The 23,050-nt window shown below is 50.0% G+C and overlaps 2 protein-coding genes across 2 annotated transcripts in view; one reads left to right on the top strand and one right to left on the bottom strand.

Annotated features, from left to right (window-relative positions):
- FAM160B2 (family with sequence similarity 160, member B2) overlaps positions 1 to 12,425 on the top strand; it is a 17,583-nt gene extending 5,158 nt beyond the window's left edge. The window contains 16 exon segments of the mRNA XM_006864449.1: positions 3,548 to 3,626; positions 6,121 to 6,293; positions 6,943 to 7,047; positions 7,158 to 7,277; positions 7,511 to 7,735; positions 7,850 to 8,046; positions 8,525 to 8,633; positions 9,095 to 9,171; positions 9,549 to 9,738; positions 10,316 to 10,461; positions 10,577 to 10,705; positions 10,906 to 10,996; positions 11,164 to 11,307; positions 11,658 to 11,798; positions 11,982 to 12,082; positions 12,299 to 12,425. Coding sequence (XP_006864511.1) covers positions 3,548 to 3,626; positions 6,121 to 6,293; positions 6,943 to 7,047; positions 7,158 to 7,277; positions 7,511 to 7,735; positions 7,850 to 8,046; positions 8,525 to 8,633; positions 9,095 to 9,171; positions 9,549 to 9,738; positions 10,316 to 10,461; positions 10,577 to 10,705; positions 10,906 to 10,996; positions 11,164 to 11,307; positions 11,658 to 11,798; positions 11,982 to 12,082; positions 12,299 to 12,425 — 2,154 coding nt within the window.
- A 3,572-nt stretch (positions 12,426 to 15,997) lies between these two features.
- On the bottom strand, positions 15,998 to 18,234 carry NUDT18 (nudix (nucleoside diphosphate linked moiety X)-type motif 18). The gene is made up of 3 exons (XM_006864406.1): positions 18,073 to 18,234; positions 16,839 to 17,052; positions 15,998 to 16,593 (listed from the first exon to the last, which is right to left on the bottom strand). The coding sequence occupies exons 1-3, from the start codon at positions 18,232 to 18,234 to the stop codon at positions 15,998 to 16,000; spliced, it is 972 nt and encodes a 323-aa protein (XP_006864468.1).
- Between the last annotated feature and the right edge of the window lie 4,816 nt (positions 18,235 to 23,050).

Genomic DNA, 23,050 nt, shown 5'->3' with positions numbered 1-23,050 from the left:
TAGAATTTTAAAAGTAACATTATAGATAAAAAATACTACCTTTAAAGAAATACAATTTCTTTGGTCTGGAGTTATGGTACTTAGTAAAAGATTCAGCTAAATATCCCTTTTTTTTAATTCTTTCTAAGAGGCTGTATTGATTAGTGTTCTGTTGCTTCTCCTGTTTTTGTCAGATTAGTCTCTTTGATTTAAACAGCTAAAATGAGTCCTATGGAGTCCTAGTGTGGCACTCTAGGATAATGCAGTGGACCTCAAGGTCCATTTAAACTTCAAGGTCAGCTGTTCAAACCCACGAGCCACTCCTCGGAAACTCTATACAGGGTTGCTGTGAGTCAGAACCAACTTGACAGCACTCAACAACAATAACAGGAGTCCTGGGGTGACACCCTAGGATAAGTAATTCCACCAAATAGTCAGTTTGACATATAAGGTCAGCAGTTCAAGCTCACCAGCTGCTCCTTGGGAACCTTATGGGTTGGAACCAACTGAGCCACTTAACAACAATAAAACAAGTCCTGTTGTGGCACTGTAGGATAAGCACCGGGCCACAAGGTTGATTTGAACTGTAAGGCCAGTGCTTCAAACTCACCAACTGCTTCTCAGAAACCCTATACAGGGTTGCCATGAGTCAGAACAAACTCAATGACACTTAACAACAAAAGCTTTGGTGGTACTTAGGATACGCACTGGACCATTAACCACAAGGTTGGCAGCTCAAACCCACAATCTGCTCCATGAAAGAAAGACAGTCTCAGAAACCTATATAGGGTCACCATTCTAACTTGATGGCAGTGGGTTTGAGGGAAAAGTGGTAGAAGACTAGAAATTAACTTTGAAAGTAGACGGGACTCTATCACAGAACATTATAGTGTTGGTCCAGGGTCAGACGGCTTTCCAAAAAATAAGGGAATGTGGAAAGAATTTCTTAAGGAGTTTGATGAGACATTGGATGAATATTAATGAGTATTTACTATGTGCAGAGGCTTTAGGAGTAGGCAAAGATAGAAAACACAGAAGCCTTGCCCTATGGGAGCTCAGTCTAATTGAAGAGATGAGGGCTTAATCAAACAACTGTCAGCAGACTGTGATAAGATGCAGACACATGTATGTGGGAGGTGCCTCTTTCATAAGGGTCCCAGCCCCTACCACCTTACTTTAAAGACTGCCTGATAAAGGAGAATGTTTCCAGGTTTCTGAGTCCTTGTTATCATCTCCTCCCTCAATGCAGGAGCTTTCTAAGGACTCTTCCTGCCCTTGTGTCCCCTCCTATACATGACTGTCCAATGAATCTTCCTAAAATACTGCTGAGATGTCATAGACCTGCCAGTTAAAAAAAAAAATCCAGATTTCTTAGCCTGACATTAAGGCCCCACTTGCTCATCAATCCAACCTTTCCCCAAACACTCTGCAGAGTTTCTTGTGCTGGAAATGTCTTTTCTGCCTTATTAATTGTTGAAATCTGACCCAATTCTTCAAAGTTAATTTCAGACATCACCTCCATAGTAAGACATTCCTGTTCCAGTTACTAGAAGTGGTCACTTTCTACCTCCCCTGTGGTATAGTACTGTCTTATAGTTTAGTGTTGTTGTTGTTGTTAAGTACCGTCGAGTCGGTTCCGACCCATAGCGACCCTGTAACAGGGTTTTATAGTTTAGTAGTTTTTGTTATTAAGTGCCATCAAGTTGATTCTGACTCATAGTGATCCTGTATAGGGTTTCCAAGGAGCGGCTGGTGAATTTGAACCACCGATCTTGTGATTCAAACCGGTCTTTCAGTCTAGCGCTTTATTCAATGAGATTTTATATACTTTTCATCATGGTATGTTTTTTAAGGACTAGATCTTAGCCATCATTGTATCACTTGTGGCATCCAGCAGTGCCTTGTACATAGTAGGCACTAGAGAAATTTAATGAATGAGTTAATTAAGGATTAACTATTCAGTTCTATTGTGCAGTAAAGTGTGAGGTTAGAGGTGTGTATGGCCAGAACCCTGGAGAGGGTTTTCTGGAGCTGGTGATTCTTAGCTGGGCCTCACTGTGAGGACTGAGACCAAGATAGAGGAATAAAGGGCTTCCTGAACAGAAGAGTGGCCCAAGAAGCAAAGAAGTAGAGGAAGAAATGAGCATGTACAGATAGGCAATATCTGATTATGTATTCCCCACCCCCACCCCCCCTTACACTGCAAGGAAAGAGACAAAATGCCCTTTTTTGGAGAAGTTCTCAGGAAAAGTAGTTATTATCAACTCAAGGCCTGTTCCAGCCAGATAGTGGAGATGGAAAGAGCACTTGTGGAAAAGGAAGAGACTTGGGGGTTTGACATAGCAGAATCATAGTTTCCCAGCCCCATAGATAGAGTCAGTGTAGGATAGATAGAAAAGACTATAGCCCACCTAAGGAGGCATAGGGCTTCACAGCCTGAGTCATAGACGAAAGATAAAATTCAGGCAAAATTACCTCTTAAACAAAAAGTAAAAAGCACATTATATAAGTAAAGTGCCTTCTTAATATTATGCTAACATCATCCCTCTGGCTGAACTGAGCGTGTCATGGCCTTGAACACAGATTTTTCATAGATTACCAGATTGAGAAATGACCTGGAAGCTTTGTCTTTACCATGCTTCTTATCTTTGTCTTTCTTTGTGCTTTCAGGGGAGTTCTCCTGTTTTTCTATGGGAATCTCTACTGTGGAGTCCCTGTGGGTGGTTAAGAGTGCAGCTGCTAACTAAAAGGTTAGCTAGCGGTTCAGACCCTCCCAAAGGCACCAGAGAGACAGACTTTGTGACTACATTTGAAAAGTCACAGTCTTGAAAATCCTGTGGAGCAGTTCTCTGCATACACAGGGCGGCCATGAGTCACAATTAGCAGCAACTAACAACCACCTCTATTGTTGCATAACCCTGTTGTATTGAAATGATCAGTTTCCATGTCTATTTCTCTCACCAAAATTTTCAGCTCCTCCAGGACAAAGGAGGCAGTGGTGATTCAGTGGTAGAGTTCTCACTTTCCATGTGGGAGGCCCACGTTCAATTCCTGGCCAATCTACCTCACCCATCTGTCAGTGGACACTGTATGTTGCTATGATGTTCAACAGGTTTCAGCAAAGCTTCCAGACAAAGACAGAATAGGAAGAAAGGTCTGGTGATCTACTTTAGAAAATCAGCCAGTTAAAACCCTATGAATCACAGTCCCATCCACATCCAGTCATAAGGATGGCACAGAACTAGCAGTGTTTCATTCCTTTGTGTGCAGGGTTACTGTGACTTGGGGGCTGACTTGACAACAACCAGAATGGGACTGTTGGACCCTTGCATGTAGCAGGAATTAAGCATTTTCAGGAGGAAGACTTATTTTGAGGAAAGGGGCCAGGAGATTGTTGGCAAGATAGACAATTTGTATGTGTCACAGGGAAAATGTGTTTCTCTGCCCTTTGAACCCCTTGGAATACAGAGTCTCCTCCAGGGCTTCGCACTGAGCCTGGGATGTGTGCGAGTGAATGCCAAGTCCATGTCACTGGTTACCACATAGGTTTTCTCTGTTTTCTTCACAGCGAGAGCCTAGCATTGACCTGCTGGAGGCCTTTGTGGAGCACTGGAAAGGCATCACTCACTATTACATTGAAAGTACAGGTAGGTATGGATGCAGTAGCTCAAAAGAGGGAACAAATCTTTACAGCAAGGATCATTCCTACCCCCTCCACACAAGGAGAGGACAGGGATGGGCAACTTGGACATTGGCTACCAAAAATGGGGGGCTACAAAGGCAAGAAGTGACTGGCTTACAAGCTTTCAAGAGGGAACCTAGATCCAGAGGGTGTAGAAGAAAGTAGAATCTCTACTGAGTAGTATCCAATCTGTCTAGGCGGGGCTGATCCCTTGTGATACAATAGTGAATAATTGTTATCAGGACTGATTGTGAGGGTTGGAAATGTAAAGGTAGACGTTTTGTAGCAAGGAGGGGAGCGGAGGTCTCTGGGACCATCAAGAGAGAACAGCGGAGAGCAGGACCCTACCCAGAGAAGCAGTGATGTCTGAGATGGAGGCAGAGACGATGTGGAAAGGTGGAACAGTTGGGGACTTTAGACACAGAGAGGGAGAGGGGCTGTGTGCTGATGACCGGGGGGCAGGCTTGTGGTGTATACCCTTTGGTTGGTTGATGATGCATGGAGGGGATTGTAACCATGGCAATGAAACAATATACAATAAGATGAATGTAAAACTAATGTTCTCCCATGTAAACTATCACATAATTCACAATAAAACATTAAAAAAAAAAAAAGAAAGTACAGGTAGGGCCCGAGCCTCCTCTGAAGGGAGTGGGGAGGAAGGTGTAAGCAGAGTTTTACCACCCAGCTCAGAGATGCCCCTGCCAGGAGTTCATAGCTAGGATGGAGCTTATAGAGACAGGCGGAGAAACAGGCACCAGGCTGAGCTGGAGCCTAGGCTACCTCTGTTCCCAACTGTTTAGTTGCTAGCCCCAGTTTCCAGGAGAGAAGCTATGTGAGGTGCGAGTGGGAGCTGGGAGGCTGGGCCTTTCACTGCACGGCAGCCTGAGGGATTGAGCTCCCACTGTGTAGAGGGTCCACTGGGTAAACTCTTCAGTCCCCAAGTGCTTATTTTTTTTTAAAAAAAAGGTATCATATTTCCCTTAGCCAACTGAGGATATTTCCCAAGTTGAGATTCAGGGTCAGAGGAGAATAAAACCAAGATATGTAACATGTCAGACTTCCCAAGCTGACACCCCAGAGAGCCAAGATCTTGAGACCACTGTGCCCTTCCCAGTCGCACACAGAGTGGGCAGAATCTGATTGGCTGCTTTGTAGTCCATCTGCTGGTATTGGTGGATACAGACCGGTTGCCAAGTGACCTCATCCTATGTCCTGGCTTTCCACCTCCTAGAGCTCAGACTCAGGGTAGGATCTAGCCTACACCTTTTCTAAAGGCTTTCTTTTCAGCCTGGGCCAGCCTAAGAAATTTAAAGAGTGGTCTTTGGATGCTGTGAAGGGTCCTCAAAAGTTCCCATAGACCAAAGGTTTTCAACCTTGGCACTGCTGGCATTTTGTCAGACATCTCTTTGTTGTGGGCACTATCCTATGCTCTGTAAGATGGTTAGCAGCAACTCTGACCTCTACCCTGGTTGCCAGTAGTATCGCCTTTGGTTACTACAACCATAATATATCCAGGCATGCCAGATATTCTCTGAGGGGAGACAACGCCCCCAGATGAGAACCACTACATAGGCTGAGACCCTCTGAAGATCATTTGACAAGAGTCCCAGTTTACCAGGAAAGTAGGAAGAAACCCAGACTGATTTAGACTCTACCTGGGCCTAGTCCTCTTTCTGAATGGTGTCTAGGACTAGAGGAGTTGGAAATCAATGAGGACGACTGCCTTGCTCAAGATCCTATGCCTTAAAGAGAAGCTAGAGGGTGCTCCAAGGCAAATCCCAAAGTACCCAAACTTTTCTTTTTTTAAACACTCTATCCTCTGAAACTAATGTCTCCATGACTTTTTTAAATGCCCCACTATATAGCTCCTGCCATCAGGGCCTTGGCACGATGGAACAGGTTCAAGGTAGAATGAATGGCAATACACACATTCTTTTTCTGTCCTGTAAAAACCAGAGTAGTGGCTTCCCTTGGTGCAAAAAGAACATGAACAGGTCCCAAGGAGTTATTTCTCAGGAAGGTGCTAGAATATAGGTTCTAACTTACGTGACAGAGACCCTGAGCCTGTGGCTTCTAACTCAGTCCCAAAGCTGACAGGCAGCCCTAACAACATGTCCTTCGTGTCCTACCCCAAGATTTGGAGGAAATCACGCTGCCACGTCCTTCTGATCAAGTGCTAGTTGTAGCCTGGCCACATCCAAAAGCTCTTCTGTCGTTTTAAATTCAGAAGCACTAACTATAAACTTGTGTTTCCTTTGGTCTTTGTTTGAAGCAAACTTGGTTTCCTCAGTATAGAGGTCTGCTCCTGGTTGCCCTCAGCCCTTTGGGCCCCTGGGCCTTGACCTCCATCTCCCAGACACAGCTTCTTTCTAACCTGCTTTGGCAGGGGTGTGGATCTTTTCAGGAGGAGGGTCCCTCTTCACTCACTCATCCGTGTTTTCTGAATCTTGGTTTAGATGAAAACACTCCAGTCAAGAAAACAGACATTCCCTGGCGGCTGAAACAGATGCTGGACATCCTGGTGTATGAGGAGAAGCAGCAAGCTGCTGCTGGCGAGGCTGGGCCCTGCCTGGAGTACCTGCTGCAGCACAAGATCCTTGAGACCCTGTGCACGCTGGGCAAGGCTGAGGTGGGCAGGAAATGCAGCCCAGATCCTGGGGTGCCTCCAAGCACCTCTTTGACCTTCTGCCAGAGGCAGGACCCCAGGAAGCACCAGGGCACTGGAGTGAAAACCCTTGGATTCTAGTGTCTTCTACCTGTCTTCCTGCCAGTTCCAACCTGAGGGTGGGGAGCACAAAAGGGGACGGGACTGACTGTCTCACAACATTCCATCGGCTGCAGGGGCTCTGGCCTGTTTCTGTACTTGGGTGCCTTCATTCCACAAAGATGTATTGAGCACTAGCCATGTGTAGGTATTCTTGTAGATGCTAGGGATAGAGCAGTGACTAAAATGGACAAACACTCCTGCTCCCATGGAGTTTGCATCCTAATGGGGAGAGGCAGAAGAATCTAATGAACTCACCTAGAGATGCTCCATGATAACAATTATGGGGGGGAATTAAAACAGGGAAGAGGCGAGGAAATGCAGGGGAGGCCACTTTCAAATAACATAGTAAAGAGAGAAGGCCTTGTGGAAAAGGTGTCCTTGGAGCAGTGATCTGATAGCAGGAAATAGGCCAGGTGGCTCTTGGGAGTAGCAACGTTCTAGCCAAGGAACAGCAAGCTCCATGGATGCGATTTCTACCTTCTGACAAGATGCTCTATTCCCTCACTCTCAGTACCCACCAGGCATGCGGCAGCAGGTGTTCCAGTTCTTCAGCAAAGTTCTGGCCCAAGTGCAACACCCCCTCCTGCATTACCTCAACGTTCACAGGCCTGTGCAGGTAAAGGGCCAAGAAGCCAAGGAGTGCCTCTGGGTGAGGGTTGGGGGCAAATGACCACCTTTCTTCCTTGCCACTCATTCCCTTCTGTTTCTGCCCTGCTCCTCTTCCAGAAACTTCTCCGACTTGGGACAGTCCCAGGATCTCTCACAGAAAAGGAGGAGGTACAGTTCACCACGGTCCTCTGCTCCAAGATCCAGCAGGATCCAGACCTGCTTACCTACATTCTAGAAGTGAGCACTTCTATGGGGAGCAGGAGTGGGAGGGCCCAGAACCCCAGGGGCAAGCCCCCTTGGCCCTTCTGAAGAAACAGAAGGCTAGGTCAGGTACCCAGGGAGGCACTCAAGTAGCTTCTCCTCCTACTCAGTGCTGAGCCCCTGACCTCCAGCACATCTTGCATTCTCAAGGAGGCATCTTGGGGAATGCTCTCTTTTCATGACCTAATCTCATCTGACCTGCTTTACAGGGTAAAAAGATTATAGGTAAGAAGAAGACATCCAGAGAATCCATCACCCTGCCTAAAGCAGCAGCCAGTCACAGGGATGCTTCTGACAGGAACCCCAAACTTGATGGGGAGCCTGGTGAGGCCCAGGCCTCAAACATCCAGCTGCCTGCTGAGACTGAGAAGCCAGACGGTGGGATTGGAGAGAGCAACCTGATCACCTCCCTGATTGGGCTGTGCAAGAGCAAGGTGATGGTCATTGAGATGGAATGGATTGAGGACTAGGAAGGAATAGAATTGTTGGGTGGTGGTTTGGGGGTTCAGATGCATGCCCCTCAACTCATATCCCCATCTCCTCCCTAGAAAAGCCGCGTGGCCCTGAAGGCCCAGGAGAACCTGCTGCTCCTGGTAAGCGTGGCTTCCCAAGCAGCTGCCACCTACCTGGTACAGAGCAGCCCCTGTTGCCTTGCGATCACCGAGCACCTTTGCCAGCTGTACCAGTCCATGCCCACCTTCCTTGATCCCGCAGACATTGCCACTTTAGAGGGCATCAGCTGGAGGTAGGTGCTTGGCCAACGAAGGCTGGCAGACATCTTCAGTAGCTAAACTAATCGAGTTGGTTCCAACTCTTGATGACCTTTACAGGGTTTCTGAGACTAAACCTTTATGGAAGCAGACAGCCTCATCTTTCTCCTGCAGAAGGGCTGATGGGTTCAAACCACCAACCTTGTGATTAGCAGCCCAATGCTTAGCCCACAGTGCCACCAGGCCTCCTATCTATCTTTCTGGTAGATGGCTCCTCTTGTATTCCAAGTCGGGTAGGAACCTCTGCTGGCCACCCTCTTCCCCAGGCTATGACCAGTCCCCACAGGGTAGCATCCGTTTTGCTGTCTCTGACCACAAAGCCCCCATCAAACCGATTCCCAGCCATCGAGCTTGAAAGGGAGAAGGGAAAGGGTCCAGCTCCAAAACAGATTTGAGGAAGATCTAGCAGCTCTTGTTACCCACCTTAGCCTTTGCTCCCTCCTCTCCCTTCAGGTTACCCAGTGCCCCATCTGATGAGGCTTCCTTCCCTGGCAAAGAGGCTTTGGCTGCATTCCTGGGCTGGTTTGATTACTGCGACCACCTCATCATGGAGGCACACACGGTGAGGAAGGCAGCACAGACAGGGCTGTCCCTCGGTGTAGCAGGTGCCCTCCCAGCTTCAGCTCCTCCCTTCATTATATCTATTTCAAGGACCCAGTGAAACAGGTGCCTGAAAACGTGGAATCTGTCAAGAGCCTGGCACGACCTTGTTGCTGTTATTACTCTGAGTTGTCGAGTTGATTCCAACTCATGGCAACCCCACATGTATAGAGTAGAACAGCTCCGTAGGGTTTTTGTGACTGATCTTTCCGAAGCAGATTGTCACACCTGTTGTCTGAAGCACCTCTGGGTTGGTTGCTTTGCACCACCACCATTTCAGTTAGTAGCCAAGTGCTTAACCATTTGTCCCACCCAGGGACCTTTTGTCTGTTGTGTTACATGCTGTGCAAAGACATAGTTCTTTCTAAGTGGGTAAACCTCAATGACGTGAAACGTGCCTGAGACATGCTGTTTGGTGCCCAGGTTGTTGGGGATGCCTTGGCAAAGGCTGTGGCTGAGAAGCTATTTGTGGAAACTCTGCAGCTCCAGCTTCTGCACGTGTAAGTGTATGTCCAGTGCCCTCAGACAGGGCCATGGGATCAAACTGCCCACCCCTCCATGCCCTTTCCTGTCCCTAGAGCCAGGAAGCTCCTCAGCCAGAGTCCCATTGATGGACCCCATTGGTTAATGTTTGCCACGCTACTCCCCTTACAGGCACATAGCTCTGAGCCACAGAGCCTCAACAAAGGCTTCTCACTCTTGAGCTTCAGGACCTCACTAGGATGGGAAATGAGCAAAGAGGTATTAGCCAAAGATGTAAGGAAACCAGGGAAGGTTTTGCTACCCTCCACTCTCATTCTCTCTCTGCTCCTCCTTTGCTGATTGATCTACTTGGCTCTGAGCACTGAGGCCTGGTTAAGGTGTTCTCTCACTATAGATGTGAGCAGAGCGTACTGACCTCCACTGCCCTGCTGACGGCCTTGCTGCGCCAGCTGCGTTCCCCTGCCCTGCTTCGGGAGGCCATGACAGTTCTCCTGGGCACAGAGCGGCAGCCTGAGGCCCCTGAGGATGGCCCCCGCACACTGTGTGCCCAGCTCATTGGGCACTGTGACCACCTCTCTGATGAGGTAAGGTGGGTGGGACCCTCAGTTTCTTCCAGATCCTACCCTTAACCCCTATCCAAGGGGTTTCCTGAGCACTTCCTCCCATCGTCAGGTAATTTCCTCTGTCTGTGAGGCACTGAGTCCCCCAGAACAGTAAAGTCGTGATTGACAGCCAAACTACTCACGTCTCATAGTAATTTTCTGGGATAGCCTACCTTATTACAGCACCGTATATCCTGCAAACTGCCTTTATGTTCATTTGGCTTGTTTGATGCTTACAGCAAGTGAGGTAGGTGAGGCAGATATTCCCACTTTTCAGACATGAAAACTGAGGCAGAGAGAAGCCAAGTGGCTTGCCCAATGTCACACATCAAAATAGTAATAGTAACAGGTCCAAGACCACTCAAACTTCTTGGTTGCATCCACTCCCCACTGAAACCTACAGCCTTAGTCCCTGGCCAGAGGAATTTCCCTTTGTAAGACTTTTCTTATCTAGGTGAACAGTTCCAAGGCACCTCTCAAAGCTGGGGTGGATTTGGGTGTCTCAGTTTCCCCGGAGTTGGGAAGGGGTCATTCTCCTGAGAACCCCTCCTTTCTTCAGATTAGCATCGCTACACTGCGGCTCTTTGAGGAGCTGCTCCAGAAACCTCAAGAGCGGATCATCCGCAGTTTGGTCCTGCGCAACCTCGAGGGCCGCCCCTACGTGGCACGGGGCACACCAGAGCCTGAGAACTATGAGGACACCCTGTAAGTGAAAGCAGGTCTCTCTGGGAGGCCTTGGGCTGTCCGGGAACCATCCCAGCACTCCGCACTCCTATAATCACTCATCCCTAAATGCCTGGTTTGTCTGCCCTGGCCACAGGGATCTGGAGGAAGACCCTTATTTCACAGATGGCTTCCTCGATTCTGGCTTTCAACCTTCCTCAAAGCCTCCCCCAGCTCCTACCACCAATTCAGAGGGCAAAACGGCAGTGACTGAGATCGTCAACAGGTAGGGAGTAGGTTAGGAAATGTGAGCCTTTCCGAGTTTTGTTGTGTCTGTGGTCAGAACCCTAATGGGGTCCAACCAGGAGGGAGTGTTCCCTCAGGAACCACACAGGCGGGGGTGCTCCCTGAGGGCTGGAGCTCCCACAGACCCAGAAAGCCAGGAAAGCCCTGATGGAGCACCCACACCTAGATTGTGTCTCTCAGTTTCCTCTGCCTGGTTCCTGAGGAAGCCAAGACATCAGCTTTCCTGGAGGAGACTGGATATGACACCTATGTCCATGATGCGTATGGCCTGGTGAGTGTCTAGGCCTCTGCCTACCTCTTTGATTTGATAACTCCCTGTTCCTCCTCTGTGATCACTGGTTCCTGCCCCACATGCTTTCAACTCTGGCCAAATGTCCTGATCCTGTCCTTCCTGGGTGGTGGTCTTTCCTGACCTCGACTTTCCCCTTCCTGTTTCAGTTCCAGGAGTGCAGTTCCCGAGTTGCTCCCTGGGGCTGGCCCCTGGGCCCCACACCCCTGGACCCTCACGAGCCTGAAAGGCCTTTCTTTGAGGGTCATTTCCTCCAAGTGCTCTTTGATCGGATGTCCCGAATTTTGGATCAGGTAGCCTACAAGTCTGGGCCCCTGGCAACAAGGCAAGAGCTCCAGCTTTGTGCCCTCTGAAGGAGAGGAGGGACTGCTCATGGGGCCTGACTCTTCTTCATATTTTAGAATCCACCAGAAACCCTCACCCCCACCCCAACTTTCCCAAGTGGGAAGCCCCATCTTGCCTCTGTTCCACACGTCCTAACATGTTCTGGCCCTCAGCCCCAGGGAATCCATGACACATACATATCACGTGAGCCTCCCACCCCCGCACACGTTCACACTGGCCAGGCGCCTTGCTGGGGGAGTGCAAAAATGCTCACCAGCCCTGGCAGCCTTCAGCTGTGTCCACCATGTGTTCCCTACAGCCATACAGCCTGAACCTGCAAGTGACCTCAGTCCTGTCCCGGCTTGCCCTCTTCCCCCACCCCCATATCCATGAATACCTCCTGGATCCCTACATCACTCTGGCCCCTGGCTGTAGGAGCCTCTTCTCTGTGCTCGTCAGGGTAAGACTACCTGGGCCTGGTGGGGGAGGGGGACGGTGGAGAAAGGAGACTAATGGAAAGGCAGACTACGAAAGCATCTAGAGGAATGAGCACCCTCGCTGCACACACATCCATGACACAGCAGAGTCAGGGGATCCTGTTAAGAGAGTTCTAAGTTCCCCATCTCAATTGTTCACACTCTAGGTGATTGGAGACTTGATGCAGAGGATTCAGAGGGTACCCCAGTTTCCAGGCAAACTGCTCCTGGTGCGAAAGCAGCTAATGGGACAGGTCCCTGGGGAACAGTAAGTATTGTAGGGAGATGGAGCCCTCAGGAAATGCCTTGGGGGTAGAAGGTGGAATGCTTTAAGCTAGGGGAGGGACCAGCCATGGAAAGCATATGAGAGCCTGTTGCCAAGCTCATCTTCCACCTCTAGTTATGCATTAGGGACGCTGGATGTCACTGTGGGCACTCACCCACCTCCTTTCAGCCATGACCCCCCCATGCTATTTCCCTGCAGGCTGGACCATCAGACCCTCCTTCAAGGTGTGGTGGTACTTGAGGAATTCTGCAAGGAACTGGCTGCCATTGCTTTTGTCAAGTTTCCCCCACATGGTCCTCACTTGAGCTTCTCCCCACCCCCATAAGGGCATGTTTGAGCCAGGAGGATGATGGGTAGAGAGACTCTTGTCCACACCTCTGTATAAGACCTGCCTCCTGCCTGCCACCTCTCTCCTCCCAGGTGGTGGGGGCTGGGATGGCCTCTACTGTGTCTCAGGGACCTCTGCCTCTGCCCAGGCCTGGCCTTCTGCTTCCAGGTTAACTAAGTTGACCTTGGCTAGTAGACCAGACAGGACTGGGTTTCAGGGAGTGGCCCACAGAGGCACCAGATGTCACAGGAGCTGATGGGATGGCTTCCCAGGCAGCACGGTGTCCTCGGGGCCTTCTTGAGGAGCTGGGTGTTGGCCAGGTGAGCACCCGAACCTCAGACCTCATGTTTTCTGGGCTTACCACGCTTCCGGCCAGAGCCAAGACCTGTGACTCAATTCAAGGGATAAGAGGAGGAATGAGAAGATGGCTTTAGAGGCTGTTGAGGAACCTAGGCCAGAGAGAGGGGCACAGGGGTCCTGTCTGTCACATTAGGTACATAGAAGCTGCTGAGACTTGGCATGCTTTCACTGCCTTCTTGGCTGGACCTGTGGAGAAGGGGCAGTGAAGGAGAGCAGGGGAAGCCCCTTCTGCCTGCTCTGCCCTCCTGGAGAGGATTGCAAAATCCCCAACCGCCTGATGGCAAATGCCCAAAGCATGCTCCGCGCCCAGGCGGGGGTAGCTGTTAATGAGAACTGTGATGCCACTACAGCCAGGGCGGGAGAGGGCCTGGGGAGACAGGGAGATGGGTGCCAGGCTCCAGCTCCAGCTGGTTTCTCACTGGCGCCTCTGAACCCGTCTCAGCAGGTCCACAACACCTGGGTGCAGAAGCTCAGAGACCAGGAGAGGCCAGACCTGGCCCTTAGCCTTCTGTCCAGCCCCTAGTGGTCTCCTAGGGAGGTAAGGGAGCAGGAGGCCAGGATCCCACCCTGCTAGAGGCCCCTGAGGACTGGTGGGGAGGCGCTGGGGCCCAGGCAGCCAGTTCCGATGTTGTTCTCCCTGCGTGCCCTCCATGGCTAGGGCTGCCACCCCACCCGCTCCGAATCTGTCTCGACCTGCAGGAATACACAGGCGGTGCCAGGCATTACCTCACAGCAGGACTGCAGTTGCTGGCTTAGCTCCTGGGCAAGGAGGAGCAGGCCAGAGCCCCTTTCGCTTCCTTTTCCTGCCCATGCTGCTTCTAGAAGCAGGGCACAGGTTGCCAAGAGGTGACATGAAAGAGGAGGAAACTCAATGACCTCGACCTCTCCCGCATTCCTCCAAGCCAGGGAGAACTTTGCTGCTCTGAAAGACGTGTGTGCACGCGTGCGTGTGGGACGGGGCCGATCTCAGTGGCTGAACTGTATCTGGACTCTTAGATTCAGGAAATGTTCAAGGGTGTAGGAGTCACAGGCCTGACACTCTCAATGCACTTTGGCATTTGCATGGTGTCGTCCCCAAGACAGCACAGCAATAAATGGTGTGGTTGTGTGAACACGGGCTCTGTTCTACCTTTGCATCCTTCTGCCCAGGGACCCACTGCTAATTCAGACCCTTCTTCCTCCCCAAGCAAGACAAATTAAATTTCTTTTCCAGCACCGGCTGGAGGGGGTGGTGTGTGGTGGGGTGGTAAACAGACACAGGCTCTGGCAGTGCAAATCTGATGTTCCTCAGCTCCTGCCAGGAATCAGACTCTTTCTTGGCCAAGCAACATGATTTCTACTCCGCTCACCTACAGCTATGAGCCTGCTAGCCTTAGAGACATACCGTGAGAGAATGAGTTGTCTGCTAGCATCTGTATGCGGTTCTCATTTTTGTGTTTATGTTGTATAGCGTATAACTAACTGTTTTGGTCTTAAACAGTGGGCTGGATATTTTTTAAATGTCCCTAAATACAGTGTGGAGTCCTGGTGTGGCACTGTGGGTTAATGCACTGGACTGCAAAGTTGCTTCAAACTGCAGGATTGATGGTTCAAGCTCACCCAACTGCTCCTTAGAAACCCTACACAGGGTTGCTATGGGTCAGAAACGACTTGATGGCACTTAACAAATGTGTACTTCCAAGGGGTTCACCAACACTGCTTCAGGGCAGGACAAAGCTGAGTTTTCACAATTGTTTCGCAGTGGTTCTCAACTTGGTGTGGTATATGTTAGGATCACCTGGGTGGCTTTTTTAAATACCAATGAATGCTCAGGCCCCTGCCTTCCTCAGTTAAATCACTGTCTGTGGGGATGGGGGACAGAGTAGGTGTAAAAACCACCCCAGGTGACCTTAATTTGCACCCAGGGTTGAAGACTAGTCTAAAAATAAAATTATAGCAGCAAATCTTATTACCCTTCTAAATAGATATGGCTTGGTGCCTCCCTCAGAGGGGAAATGAGTGAGCAGGAAATAAGAGTTTGGTTCCATCTTTTGGAACGTTTGTCCTCAGTTACAAAGATTCCTACCGCAGCTCGATAGGTCAGAAAGGTAAGATGGAGGCAGTTGGAGACCTCCAGCTAAAGGGAGCTAGGGAAAGGGCCTTTGAGATCATCTTGGTCCTTCGGGGTACAGTGCAGTTACCCGGGGATAAGGGAAGTCCGTTCACGTGTCTTCCCTGCATAGAATCAAAAACGTGAACATCATAAACAATGATGAGCACACCATTTATTTTTTGTTCATTTTCTTTGGCTTTCCCTTCAATTTTGGTAGTTCTTTTAAAAAAAAAAAAAAAAAAGCCTACCATGATTCAGCTGGGTCTGAGGTTAAATGGAGAAAGGTTTTGGTCCAGTTCAAGCAGAGGTACAAGCCTTGGGGCTGCCAGAGTGATGGAAGAGGGATCAGAGCTAGAGAAACTTGGGAAGAAAGAACCGAAGAACCTCGAGCAGAGGCAGGGGCAGCATCAACAACTTGGTTCCCACCTGAAGCATCTCCTGGCGTTCTCACTGTTCAAACCTCAAAAGGTTCAGTTGTGTTTCCGTAGGGATGTGGTCCCTGCACAGTCACATCCCTTCCTAACCAGTGAGATGGAGAGCCCCTGTTGAGGTCACTTACACCTAAGACCCTGCCCTAGCCACCCCCACCTCCAGCAGGCTTAGCTCTCTCCAGTATCAGCACACTGTCTGGGAAAGGCCCAGGGTGGCCATCAGTGGGACATGGACACATCTCTTTTTTTACAGCACTTCCCACAGAGTCACTTAGGTAAAGTAAACAACTGCAAGAGGTGTGCTCTCCACATGCCCTTTTCATTCTAAGTGTCAGAACTCAGAGGGAGGCCTGTATGGAGGTGGGCAAAGGAAATGGTGACTGTCATCTCAGGTTCAGAAAGTTCCCATATCCCCATATGGAGTAGCTGCAGTTTGCCCTCAGAGCAAGCACGATCTTGAGCTCTGGACAGTGCTTGGTTAAAGAACTGTCCATCTTGGTGTATGTGATGTAGGGACCTGGTTCCGTAGCCAGGAGAGATGAAAATCCCCTGGAACCAGGACACTGCCCCTGCTCGCAAAGCAACAAAAATCCTGTCCAGCAAATCCCGAACTCCTTCAGAGGCAAGGGGAGATACAGTGGAGGAGGGCATAGAGGCCCAGCTTCTTGCTCACTTCCGGCCCTTTCCTATCTGTTGACTGGGATGACAGATGATTCCTGAAGCCTATGTAAGAGCTGGCTTTGTAGGTCTTCCTCTGCCACCTTCCACCAAAAGAAGTTTTCACCCCGAATCTTCGGGGGCTCACTTTGGGTACCTGGGTTTCGGAAAGCCACTGTCACTAACACATTCAGACAGATACCATCCACATGGTCTTTGCCCAGATGCTGCAGTCCAAGCAACCCCTTGGTCTCCACCGCCAAGTGGTGCAGGGTCAGACACTCCTGTAACAGCCGCAGGATGGCTACCTTCATGCCACCTCTCTGCTCCATGGGGGTGAAGCCACAAGCAGTGATGGGCAAGTGAGGTATCCCCACAGTGCCCACCAATACCCATACTGTCTGGACGCTAGTAAAGGTGGTTACAAGCCGTTGACAGACCACATTGCAGGGAAGTTCTTGGGGTAGAATTGGAGGGTGCTGAGCTTGCCGACAGTACTGGGCAGCTAACTCTACCAGGTGCAAGATGTCATGGGCTCGCAACGGAGTAGGCAGGGAAGTTCGTGGGTACCAGCCAGCCTGCAGGGACTCTGCATCTGCGTCCTTGGAGGTCTTGAGAATTCCACCTATGATATTTGGGAGACATGATGGGAAAAGAGAAGGGCCAGGTCCTGTAGAGTAAAACACATCCAGCCACTCTATCCCCAACCCAGGGAACAGGCCCAGAGTTCTGGGACAGGAATCTGGTCATGCCAGGCATGCACTAACCAAAATAGGGCTGGCAGTGGCGGGGCTCACGTCACCTAACAACAAGTTTCCGAGGAAATGGTGTCAACTGATGCCTGCTCACGTGATACCAGGTGGGACATACCTGTGGGGCGAGCAAGGAACACGAATCGGACCCAGGAGGGGCCCCGTTCCTCCACAGACAGCATCGTCAGGGGTTCACACTGCAGCCCTGCCTCTTCTTTCACCTCACGCTGCAGCGCCTCCACGATGGTCTCCCCTGGCTCCATTCTCCCTGCAGGTAGGTACCAAGACCCACGGCACTCTCGCTTGGCCTCCTGAATCAGTAGCACCTCATCCTAAAGAGAGAGAGATTCCTCACCCTACCTCCCATTATAGCTGGTCTGGGAGCTCCAGCACCCACAAGTCCACAGAACAGCAAAACCCTAAGGCTTCTCTTGCCGTGGGGCCTGATCGTATGTGCCCTTCCTGATGCCCAATTACCATGTGAGTCCACACTGACTCACGGAGGCCCTGTATGTAGCAGGGTAGAACTGGGCTCCATAGCGTTTTCAAACGTTGGCTTTTTCTGGGAGTAAGTTGCCAGACCATTCTTCTAAAGTACCTCTGCGTGGACTCAAACTTGCAGCTTTCCAGTTAGCAGCAGAGCACGTTTAACCATTTGTACCACCCAGGGACACCCCCTTGCTGATGGGATGGTTGAGCTCTCCAGGGGCCACAGGTCTCCTCACTGCGATTCATCCCTCGTTAGACTTCCTCTTGAGAAAGGGGCTGAGATTTCTGGGCTAGTGTGTCCTGTCTTGAACTGAATCACGGCTGCATTTGTCATTGTATCTCTACATGGTTTACAAACTGCTATGACTAGTACTAACGCTAATGACTACATTTTGATTCACACCCTTACTCAGCCTTATACTACCCCTATGTCTTGCTCTCTTCTAGCTGTTATTCCAGCAACTTTTACAGGAATCAGCATTAAAGAGTTTTAGGGAGCTAGAAGGCTGAGTTTAAGTGTGGGGTCTGCTATTACTGATCAAAGAGGCCTATGGGAGGTCTCTGATGCACTAAACTGATCTTCAGAAGCGCCTACTAGGCACTGAATACTGTACTGGGCTCCTGGGCAAGGAAAAGGAATATAACAGTCCGAGGCCTAGGGGGCTAGACAAAATACGGACAAGAGCTCCAAAGCTCCTGGGCCTCAGTTTCCTCCTCTGTATAATGGGTGGATGGATGGCACGCCTGGAGGGCGCAGAGCTCAAATTCAAGTCTAAGGGAAAGTGCTTTGTAAAACTGTAACGCGTCACACACGAGTGAGCGGAGGTTCAGTCCTGCAAGCTCCAGTGGCCCTGGCCACTCACCTGATCATTGAGGAACACGGCTAGTACCACGTAGCAGACGTTCTTCCGCAGCCTCACCGGGGTCACCGGCTCCTCGGCCGGCACCGAGTCGCAGCTCAGCACGCGCGGCCCCCTACCCCCCAGCACGTCCGCCAGCGCCCCCGCCAGGCCTTCCGAGGCCATCGGGTCCCATGTGAGGGGGCGAGCGTAGAGCCCGACGGCCGCTTGGGCCCGGTGGGGACGCGGCGAGGCCTGGGGTCCGTCTCCCTCTGCCCCTCCCCCGCGGGCTCGGCCCCGGCGCGCTTGCAAACGCGGAAGAGCTGCCGAGCCCTCGCCGCTGATTGGCTGCGTCTCACCGCGGCCGGCCTCTGAGGGCTGACCCGCGCGGGCACGAAGGGGGCGGAGCCAGCCTGGAGAGGCTAGGTGACCCGCCAGGGCAGTGCGGTCTCCTGCCTGGCTTCAGCTGCTCAATCGGCCTCTACTGTTTGGGACGTCTCCTTTCCTCTCCCCGCCCCCTCCGGACCTAGCTCATTCCTTTAGCAAGCACTTGTCTGCACTGGTTCTGTCACTGACGTCAACTTGTCTGCAGGGTACTAAGACGCCACAGTGGTCTGCGACGATGATGTCACAAAAGAGTCAAATGACGTCACGGGGCTGTGGCGAGCAGTTTAGATCAGTTTTCCAACTTTTGTCATAAGCAAGCTATGGCTTTCCCCCAGATAACCACTTTTCGAATAACTTTCTTCTGTCAGTGCCCCATGCAAGGGGAGACCAAAGCCCCTGTGGAGGCGGAGATTCTAGTTGAAGAGATGAACATAATGCGTATTAAAAAGTATCTGTGGGTTATCAGCTAAGTGCTAAATGAGTGGTGTGGACAGGAGGTGTAGACGCTTAGAGAAGGGAGAGGTCATCTCTAGGATGGCCAAGGTGGGGCAGGACTGGAGATTTGCAGAATAGACTGAAGAGAGGGCATGGAGCCAGGCGGTCAAGCCTTGGTCAGTGTACAGTGTGCTACTCCGAGTCCACAGGGCCTGGCACATTGAAAACAGGGTGTGGGTTGTTTTGGTGAGCTATGCTTTTTCCTCCTTAGAGCTTCCTTTAACCTCCTAGCAGCCTGGGCCAACTGGAATGAAACTATGAAGCAAGCCAAGGCAGACTCCTCACCTCCATTTAGGCCTTGTCTTTATTCGTTTAAAGGAGCCCTGGGGGTGTTGTATGATAAACACTGGACTGCTAACCACAATGGCAGCAGTTCAAAACCCACCGTCTACTCTGAGATAGAAAGATGAGGCTTTCTGCTCCCATAAAGACTCACAGCCTTGCTGTAAATCGGAATCCACTCGATAGCAGTGGGTTTGGTTTGGAGCTCTGGTAGTGCAGTGGGCTAAATGTTAGGCTGCTAACGGAAAGGTCAGTAGTTTGAACCCACCAGCTGCTGCTCAGGAGAAAGGCAGTCTGTCCAAGATTACACCCTTGGAAGCCTTATGGAGCAGTTCTTCTAGTCCTATAGATAGGGTAGCTTTGAATTGGAATGGCTGTCGTAGTGATGGATGGGATTTACTCTTTTACCTCCTGCTGGCTTTGTCTCCCCTTTTTGGAGAGAATGTCTGGTGGGGTGGCCTAAATGGAGGTAAGGAGTCTGGCTTGCTTCATAGTTTCATTCCAGTGGGCCCAGCTTGCTAGCCAGTTGGCAGAAGGAGCTGCTGCCCTCAGTCCTAAGACCTCCCGACCTTCCAGACTGCAGAGCAACTTGTCAGTTTGTGTGTCAGCTTTATGTATGTGTGTTTATCCCTTGGTTTTCCCATCTGTGAAGTGGGGACAGCGTTGGTTCCAGACTCCTTCCTGCCTCCCAGGGATGATTTGAGAGAGTGAGGTCATGTCTGGGCAAGGCTCTTGAGAGCCTCAAAGGCAGCCTAAGATAAACACCAGACAGCCTAACTGCTTGGAAGAGCAGAGACTACAACAAACCACGGCTCCACTTCCCCCATTATCACTGAGGAAAAAAACGTTCGTCTTCCATCAAGTAGGCCTAATCACCTCTGTGGTCAGGATCACATGAGGCAATGGAATGCGCAAAAGCGCCTTGTAAACCGTGAAGGGCTGCACAAGTAGGAGGAACTATTTTCCCAAGTGCTGAGGGAGACAACAGAGACTCTTCTCAAGGCCGTCAGAGAAAAGAGAGAGACACTGAGACAGAGACATTGAAAAGCTGAGGAGGGAGAAGAGAGGGCTAAGACAGAAAGATACCAAGCCCGAGGCCACTAGGAGCCAAAAGAGACCCAGCTAGTGAGGATGGTCCTCTAAAATCAGGAACAAAGAAAGATCTCTGTCAATTTAGGTTTGTGTCCTCCATTCCCAGAGAGAGAAGAAAACTGGCTAATGTGGGTGGCCACACAAGAAATACCAGTGCAGTGGACAGGAACTATCTGATTGGTACAGTGCTAGGCTCCCAGCACCCATGAGAAAAACCTGGACCAACCATTTCAAGGAACACACATGCCTGTGGGTATGAACGTGTAAGCAGGAAGGCCTGTGGCAGGCAACATAGAGACAAGGGTAGGGCATGTGTGTACACTTAGCGCTGTGGACAGAGTAGCAACCCTTGTCCTTAAAGTGGGAAAGGAGAGGAGGGCCACAGCCCAAGCATCCAGGCCCTCCTGGTAAGGAGATCTGGCTCACGCTGAGCTCTGCCACAAGATTGTTTAGCGACTTTGGAAGAATCATATCTACCCTCTAGGCCATCTGTGAAGAGAACACAATCCTAGGTCCTTTGTGGAGAAACTGGTAAATCCAAATAAAGTCTGAAGTTTAGTTAACAATGTATCAATGTTGAGTTCTTAATTTTGATAGATGGTCCTGTAAGATGTTAACATTAAGGGAAGCTGGGTGAAGGCTAATTGGAGACTTCCTATAGTATCTTCTGACTCTTTTGTAAATCTAAAATTATTTCAAAATAAAAAGTCTAAAACTTTTATAAGAAAAAACAAGAGATATTAAGATATGTTGTTGTTGTTGTTAAGTGCCATCGATATAGGTGGACATATATTGTTTGGTCAATACGAGGGTTGGAAACAGAAGATGGACAATGGGGATGCTGGGAAAGGCCTGTGAGAAGCAGAGGTTCAAAGGGCAGGTCTGGGCTGGGGTCAAGCTACTGAGCTTCCGTGAGTGGCCACAGGCTGAGTCTCAGAGTCAGTGCCCACCTGGACCAACTTCATTCCTGGACCAAATGAACACTGATCTACCTGCTGTTCACAGGAGTTAGAAAGGGGGGGTCACTAGGATGCAGGGAGGGTGGTCCTGCAGCTTGGTGGTCTTTATTGGGAGGAGAGGCCTAGTGACTAGATGATGTCATCTCTAATAGAAAAAGTTCAAAGCACCACTGTCCACAGCAAGGACCCCGTATTTTGGGCTCTGGGGTGACATTGCAGCATGGCTGTATAAGGTGAAACATAAGTGGGGATGGGTCATTCAGTGCTACTTGGAACATATTCAGACATAAAGTACATAATGTTGGAAAGAGGGCAGAGAGGAGGACAAACTCATCTCTAAACTCCATTAAAAGCTAAGACTTTAATGTAAATGAGGTGGCTTGAGTCAGACAACTTGGTTCAAATCCCAGTTCTGTCTAAAACTGCTGTGTGTCCTTGGGTAACTTTCTTAACCTTAATTTATCTGTTTCTCATCTGTAAAAATGGAAAGAAATAATATCGACCTCAAAATATCAGTAAGGGGTCAAATGAGATAATTTAAATGAACACAGTAGTGCAGTGCTTGGTAAAGTGTAGGACTTGTCTTTTTTTATCCCACCCATGAGAAAAACTTAAATAACTGAATTTTCTGAACAATAAAGAAACAACTTTTTCTTTTTTTAAAGGAGGGATGATTACATAAATCATGGCCAAGTCACCTAATGGAACATAAGCAGCAGCCATTCCAAGTAAAGTTTTAGGTAGTGACATAGAAAATGACTAAAAATTTAAAAGAAAGAAACCAAGTGCAAAACACACCAGTCCAACACCGTGTTAAACAGATCTTTGGGGAAAATGCTAATAATGTTTAGTTGGGAGTGGGTGGGGATGCACTTAAAGGTGAGATTTTCTTATTTTCTAAAAGTATATTAACATTTAAAATAAAAATTTTTTTTATTTAATAAAAAAAATTCCCCAAACCACAGCAGAAACAATTCGGTATAACAAGAGTGGGTGCATGTATGGGGCTGAGTTATACAAGGTCAGGGATAGAGGGGCAGGGTCACACCAGAGAGGAGTAGGGGGCAGTGGGCTGGGCAAGGGCTGGGCATCCAGGTCAGGTCAGGTCAGACAGGAGAGGTGGTGGCTCCAGGATGTCTGTAGGCCATTGCTTCACAGGGGCTCGATGCTGTTGCGAACCCCAAGGCTCTGCTCACTACTGCAGCTGTCAGGAGCCATCTTTGGGGGACAATTCTACAGAGGGTTCTATTGTTTCCTCAGTGGGAACCAGGGACCCAACCCCCAGGAGAAGAGCAGGCAGAAGTGTTGGAGGTCTCTGGTACCCAGGCCCCCCAGCTCCCCCCTCCCCCCCTCCATCCCATTCCATTTGCCCTTGCTCCAGAGCAGATTTGCATGTCTGCCCTCCTTCCCCAGACCACGTGGCCTGCATGAGCAGTGCCAACCACACTGGCAGCATTCACAAAACAGACTTTAATGGAAATCTTGAAAGAGTGAGGAGGGTGGGGAGCACAGGCAGGGCGGGTGGCATCGCCCAAATCACTCCCTCTAACCCAGCCTAGGAAATCCCCTGATCCCATCTCCTCCCCACACTCCACAGCTCTTTGGTGAGAGGACAGATTTAAAGGGCCCCTTTCCCAGCATTCCCTGTAGTGCAAAAGGCTGCCCAAGAGCCCACTGAGGAGGAGGGTGGTATAGGCAGAGCTCAGGGCACAGATGGGGGTAGAGATAGGAGGTATTGCTAAAGCCAGAAGGATTCCCAAGGTCCCCCAAGGAAGAGCTGTTTTTCT

Source organism: Chrysochloris asiatica, unplaced genomic scaffold, assembly GCF_000296735.1.
Source record: "Chrysochloris asiatica unplaced genomic scaffold, ChrAsi1.0 scaffold00064, whole genome shotgun sequence".
Lineage (NCBI taxonomy): Eukaryota > Metazoa > Chordata > Mammalia > Afrosoricida > Chrysochloridae > Chrysochloris > Chrysochloris asiatica.
The sequence above is the reverse complement of the archived record's forward strand: the minus strand, read 5'-3'. Positions and strand labels throughout refer to the sequence as shown.

Bases quoted from the DNA above. Each gene is read 5' to 3' on its own strand.
- NUDT18 (XM_006864406.1), bottom strand. From the start codon at position 18,234: ATGGCCTCGGAAGGCCTGGCGGGGGCGCTGGCGGACGTGCTGGGGGGT. The intron at 17,053-18,072 runs GTGAGTGGCCAG...CTCTCTCTTTAG, and splicing joins CCGTGTTCCTCAATGATCAG to GATGAGGTGCTACTGATTCA. The intron at 16,594-16,838 runs GTATGTCCCACC...CAAATATCATAG, and splicing joins GTTCCTTGCTCGCCCCACAG to GTGGAATTCTCAAGACCTCC.